General features: G+C 52.6%; 1 protein-coding gene across 1 annotated transcript; it reads right to left on the bottom strand.

The window, feature by feature from the left end:
- Nucleotides 1-459: 459 nt before the first annotated feature.
- On the bottom strand, nucleotides 460-3193 carry osgin2 (oxidative stress induced growth inhibitor family member 2). The gene is made up of 5 exons (XM_067238660.1): nucleotides 3109-3193; nucleotides 2845-2981; nucleotides 2355-2546; nucleotides 2074-2165; nucleotides 460-1651 (listed from the first exon to the last, which is right to left on the bottom strand). Exons 1-5 carry the CDS (start codon nucleotides 3173-3175, stop codon nucleotides 460-462), a joined length of 1680 nt encoding a protein of 559 aa, XP_067094761.1. The 5' UTR covers nucleotides 3176-3193.
- Nucleotides 3194-6000: the final 2807 nt, after the last annotated feature.

The following is a 6000-nucleotide window of genomic DNA, read 5'->3' as shown; positions in this document are numbered from 1 at the left end:
ACTTCTTCACTAGTAGGCAGATGATTAGGTATCCAGAACATATGTATTGTACTGGATTTAACTGTAAGACACGTTGTGAACGGATAAAAAAAACGGAAGAAAATGAAGGTCCGCGTGATGGAAAAGTATATAGCATCGCTGCAGCTCAGAAGACGGACAAACCTGCCGTGACGTCATGTTTCAAACCTCTGCCGTGCCGTCATGTTTCAAACCTCTGCCATGCCGTCATGTTTCAGGAAAACCATGTGAGCTGGGCAGGTTAGGACCCCCCCCCCCCCCCCTCCCTCTCTGCAGTTTCCTCATAAAAAGTAAGAAAGCCTCCGTTTCAATAGTTAAACACTGCATACACAATGAGTAGATAAATAAAATAATAACATTTTGGCGCCACCACGTGACCTTATTTCTTGGTTATGCTGAGAAGCATGATAAAGCCAGTATTATTTTGAGCCTTTTTTCTTCTTAGATGAAGCTTCCTCCTCCTCCTCCCCCGTTCACGAGCAGCTTGTCTTTCTTCTTCTGTCTCTTCAGCAAGCAGGAGGCGATGCCCAGGGCTCCGCCCTTCAAGAAACGAACAAAATTATCCCCCACCAGGGGACCCATGGCAAACAGTCCTGGCTCCTTGGTGCACTCATAAGTGTAGGGCTGGATGTCGATGGGATTCTGCTTGCAGGAGATGGGCTTGGTGGGATCCAAACCCAGGTACTGGCCCTGGCCCTTCAAGAAAAACAGGTTGGGATGAGTCCCGATCAGAGCCAGGACCATGGAGACCTTGAAGGCCTTGAGGGAGTTGTTCCCCTGAATGATGCACTTCATGTCAGGCTGGAAGGAGACCACACAGTGCTCTGGGAAACTGGTGTAGTCAGGGAACATGCTGGAGTCACCAGAGGGGGCCATGTTGGTGGGGGCATGCTGGGGCTTGGAGCACATCTTAGCGCAGACTGAAGACGCCAGGCTGGGAGGCTGGGGTCCCTGAGCAGAGCCTGTCGTGCTGGGGGTGGTGTGGGTCTGGGAGCGCATCATGTGAAACACTTTGTGGTATTCTGGGTACAGGGTTTTGGGCAGCTGTTTAAAGATGAGGTCTTGGTCGTCTGTATGTTTGCGAAAGACGTGCAGCACAGGAATGCTGCTGCCGCAGGCACACAGCACGGCGTCTGCCGCACTCAGCCCCGCCCCCACGATCAGGACCGGGTCAGAGTCTGGCCCAAGCCTCTGCTGGCTCACAGCCAATCCCAGGTCAGAGATACTGTGGAATACAAACGGTAGCTCCTCCCCTTCCACGCCCAGCCGAGCTGGTGAATCAGATGCGCCTGTGGCCAGAACAACATTCTCCGCAAACAGACTGAAGGGGACGTGGGAGTCCCCCTGCACCTGCTGGTACCCCCTCACCTCCCAAAGACTACTCCCTCCACCACTGTCTACACTCTCTCCCCCCCTCCCCTCATAACCCCCCTTCTCCCCTTCACCTCCACCCCCGACCCCTCCCCCCCCAGGCCCAGTCTCCAGCCCCTCCCCATCGTGCCCCCGGCTCAGCTTCTGGACGGAGGTCACGTAGGTATTGTCAACAAAGTGCTTCTTCAGGCCCATCAGCTTCACATAGTTCCTGTAGTAGGACAAGATCTCCTCTGGGGTGGCTCTGTCATTTGTCACACTCCTAGAGAGGAGTTGAGGAGGGAGAAGGAGAGGAGAGGGAGACGAGAGGGAGAGGAGAGGGAGAGGAGAGGAGAGGAGAGGGAGACGAGGAAGAGGAGAGGAGAGGGAGAAGGAGAAGGAGAGGAGAGGGAGAGGAGAGGAGAGGGAGAGGAGAGGAGAGGAGAGGGAGAAGGAGAGGAGAGGGAGAAGGAGAGGAGAGGGAGACGAGGGAGAGGAGAGGAGAGGGAGAGGAGAGGAAGAGGAGAGGACAGGGAGAGGAGAGGGAGTGGGAGAGGGAGAGGGAGAGGGAGGTGATAAAATAGGATGACTGATCTGTCATATGGCCAGGCAGGACATACTGTGTACAGACAGTGAATGTTCCAAACAGTATTTCTCCCATTTCTTTATTTGTCCCTCTGTCTCTCCGCCCCTCCCTCTCCATACCTGCGTTTGCCGTTGATCAGGTCTCGGTAGTTAATACCAGGGAGCTCCATCCAGATACCAAGACTAATGGTCAGCATGGAGCCCTCCATCGCCTGCAGAGAGAGAGAGAGGGAGAGGAAGAGAGAGGGAGAGAGAGGGAGAGAGAGAGAGAGAGAGAGGGAGAGAGAGGGAGAGAGAGAGGGAGGGTAAGGACACAGGGTCAAAGGGAACAGTAAAATGAGTTAAAGACAGACAGAAAGGGAGTTGGGGAAAGCTGGGCGAGGTATCTGGGGTGGACCCACGTGCCAGGCCCCTCCTGGCCTGGCCCTGCCCAGGACCAGGTGAGGGACGTGTTGCTGCTTCTCTTTCCTCCACTGGAGCACTGGAGGGAACTCGTAGCCAAAGTCAGCGTTGGGGTGCAGCAGGGTGTCGAAGAGCACTGCTACTGGGTTGCCTGACCTGCCCTCCAGCCCCTCGCTCAGGTACTCCAGATCCTACAGGGGTAAAGGCCACGCTGAACTATCTGTTTGACCCGCGTGTTACATTTACTTTTTCATTTAGCAGACGCTCTTATCCAGAGCGACTTACAGTAAGTACAGGGACATTCCCCCGAGGCAAGTAGGGTGAAGTGCCTTGCCCAAGGACACAACGTCAGTTGGCATGACCGGGAATCGAACTGGCAACCTTCGGATTACTAGTCCGACTCCCTCACCGCTCAGCCACCTGACTCCCGTGTTGTGACTAGGCAGTGTGCAGATGCATGTGAATGTGTAGAAACTGGTATATCTGTACCTGCTCAGTGATGGGCAGGTGCTTGGTCTCCTGTAGTTTCCTGTACAGTACAGGGTTAGGGTGTACAGTGCCTGTGTCCAGATAGGGCTTATACCCGCTAAGCAGGTACGACAAGCAAATACCTGAAGGACCATTGCCTTAATAGGAAGACAAATAAAAATATGTTAGCACTGATATCTTAATGTAATATAAGACAGAAGAGTGAACACGTTCACACAAGAAGTGTGACAGGGACTCGATGAAGGTGGAGGAGGGACAGCTCACCTATGATGACCACAGGCAGGGTGGGAGGGTGGTCCTGGGGCAGGGTCGTCTCTTCCAGAAGAGGCATGGCTGCAGCCAGAGCCAGAGCCGGCACTGACAGAGAGAGAGAGAGAGAGAGAGACACAGAGAGACACAGAGAGACAGAGAGAGAGAGACAGAGAGAGAGAGACAGAGAGAGAGAGAGTGACAGAGTGACAGAGAGAGAGACGGAGAGAAACATAGAAAAAGGAGGGGGGAAAATCCTCTTTAAATTTATTAAAAGTGCAAAACGACCCTATCAGCTCAGAGGGTATGGAGCCCTAGCCTCAGTGCCCCCTGCATTATGCTCCTATTAGCCGGGACGGGTTTGAACCAGACGGGCCCTGCAGTCAGCCCTGGTGTCAGCCCTGGTGTCAGCCGTGGTGTCAGCCCTGCTATAGGTGTTGTTGTTTGATTTGAGCGGAATCCTCTGTCTGTTGCAATCAGCTGACACACAAAGGCATACAGTGGGAACAAAAAAAACTCTATTCATCCTGTTATTGTCCCTCCCTAACACACACACACACACATTCATGACTCTCCCTTTCTCTACACACACGTGCATGCACCCAGCCACAATCACAACACGCCCCCCCCTCCACAGGCCAGGCCCTGCAGCAAGGCCTGCAGCGGGGCAAGCCTCTGTTAACACCGCTTCCCTAACAAAAGGGAGTTCTAATCAGATTTATGTAGGCTCAGGTCTGTTGTGAAACTATGCCATTGAGCATGTGTAGAGTGTGTGTTTGTGTTTTATGTGACAGTGCTATTGTGTGCCCGCCGGGCGCCAAATCCCCCTGATCACTCCTCCGGGGAGCCCTAATCCTGCCTGGTCTGTTTATGTCTTTGCCGCCCTTTTCACCGGTGGAGTGGCCCGGGCCCTGGCATGCCGACAGGCCCCGGGCCAGACCCTCCCCCACCCCTCCGCCCGCCTCCACGCTACTAACCAAACACCCCCCCTCCACCTGCAGTAGCTCCATGACAAACACCACCCCTCCGCCCGCCTCCACGCTACTAACCAAACACCCCCCCTCCACCTGCAGCAGCTACATGACAAACACCGCCTACTTCCTCCACAACCATTATCATCCAAACTTCTGCGCCCCCCACAACTCCCCCCTAAACACCCCTCTCCTCCCCATTCTCTCTCCCCCCTAAACACCCCTCTCCTCCCCCCTAAACACCCCTCTCCTCCCCCTGCTCTCCCCCCCTGAACACCCCTTTCCTCCCCCTGCTCTCCCCCCTGAACACCCCTCTCCTCCCCATTCTCTCTCCCCCCTGAACACCCCTCTCCTCCCCATTCTCTCTCCCCCCTAAACACCCCTCTCCTCCCCATTCTCTCTCCCCCCCTAAACACCCCTCTCCTCCCCCTGCTCTCTCCCCCCCTAAACACCCCTCTCCTCCCCCTGCTCTCCCCCCCTGAACACCCCTCTCCTCCCCCTGCTCTCTCCCCCCTGAACACCCCTCTCCTCCCCCTGCTCTCCCCCCTGAACACCCCTCTCCTCCCCCTGCTCTCCCCCCTGAACACCCCTCTCCTCCCCCTGCTCTCTCCCCCCTGAACACCCCTCTCCTCCCCATTCTCTCTCCCCCCTGAACACCCCTCTCCTCCCCCTGCTCTCCCCCCTGAACACCCCTCTCCTCCCCCTGCTCTCTCCCCCCCTAAACACCCCTCTCCTCCCCCTGCTCTCTCCCCCCCTCCCCATGACCTGCCCCTGGCAGAGTTGTTTTCTGGTCGTTGGACTGTTTACTCTTTTCAGTGAAAACACTGAGATTCCACACATTGCACACCCTGTTTGGACCCAGCCACGGCTCTAGCTGGCAGACACAAGCTAGCATCCTCGCACCACCGCCCCATTTAGTAACACCCTCACATTCAGACGGTTAACTCATACTCGGGGGAAGAGGAGGACTAAAGGGATGAGGAGAGAAGAGAGAGAAAGTAATCAAAGGCATTATTGCTTGTTTGATTCTTCATGTGTTGTGTTAAGGAGGAGGGGGGGTTGGTGCTGAGCAGGGGAACTCACTTAGCCCCAGCACTGTCCTGTTATTGCACCTGAAACAGGGAATTGATTTGAACCATGTTTATTTAATAATATAATTATTCATCGTGTTTACTCAACCATTTATGTTTAATAATATAATTGTAGTTTAGGACAGCGTGAATTTATACGTTTTTGAATTGTAGGTCAATTATTCTGTTCTGTTTATAACAAGTCAGTGGATCATGTTCCCTCTCTCTTACTGGCAGGTGTCTTCTGTCTTAATGAACCACTTAAACCAAACATGTAAGAACAGAGTTTATTGTTTAACTTCCCTGCTGAATATGTGTCAAGTACACAACAGGAGCAGGACGGATGATAAAGTGAAGATTAGTGTTAAGGAGGAAAATTGGATGCCATATAGCCTAAAAAACACCACAACTCTGTTGTGTAAATAATCTCTTGTGTCTGGCCGGGATGTCTACTTTCTGCCTGTTTAAACGGTCTGTCTGTGCACGCGCTCCTGTGAGGGTGGTGTGACATGTGTACAGGCTATAAAGGAATTATAGGCTATATGTAGGGCACAAACTTATTTTATTCTATTAAAATTAATCGTTATTCTGTTCAGTTATACAGTACAGTAATGTAGGCTACATTTATTGTAGGCTACAACTGACATTCATTTTGTTCTACCCTTTTGTCATTCAACTGATTTTATCAGTCTTCCACAGCAACGACAAAGATGGGTTTAAACCATATCACGCCTGTCATGTTGCAAATATTTGTAACTATAATTCATAATAATCATACCGTATAAATACAGTGAATGATTCCACGACCATTGTCGGAGATTTTGTATTTTATAGTAAACCTGCTCTATTCAATTTCAGTGGGACAT

Source organism: Osmerus mordax, chromosome 6 (assembly GCF_038355195.1).
Source record: "Osmerus mordax isolate fOsmMor3 chromosome 6, fOsmMor3.pri, whole genome shotgun sequence".
NCBI lineage: Eukaryota > Metazoa > Chordata > Actinopteri > Osmeriformes > Osmeridae > Osmerus > Osmerus mordax.
This window is presented reverse-complemented; position numbering and strand designations above follow the sequence as displayed.

Excerpts from the sequence above, each read along its gene's own strand:
- osgin2 (XM_067238660.1), bottom strand. The coding sequence starts at position 3,175 with ATGCCTCTTCTGGAAGAGACGACCCTGCCCCAGGACCACCCTCCCACC. Across the intron at positions 2,982-3,108 it reads CCTGCCTGTGGTCATCATAG|GCAATGGTCCTTCAGGTATT; the intron begins GTGAGCTGTCCC and ends CTTCCTATTAAG. Across the intron at positions 1,652-2,073 it reads CTGATCAACGGCAAACGCAG|GAGTGTGACAAATGACAGAG; the intron begins GTATGGAGAGGG and ends ACTCCTCTCTAG.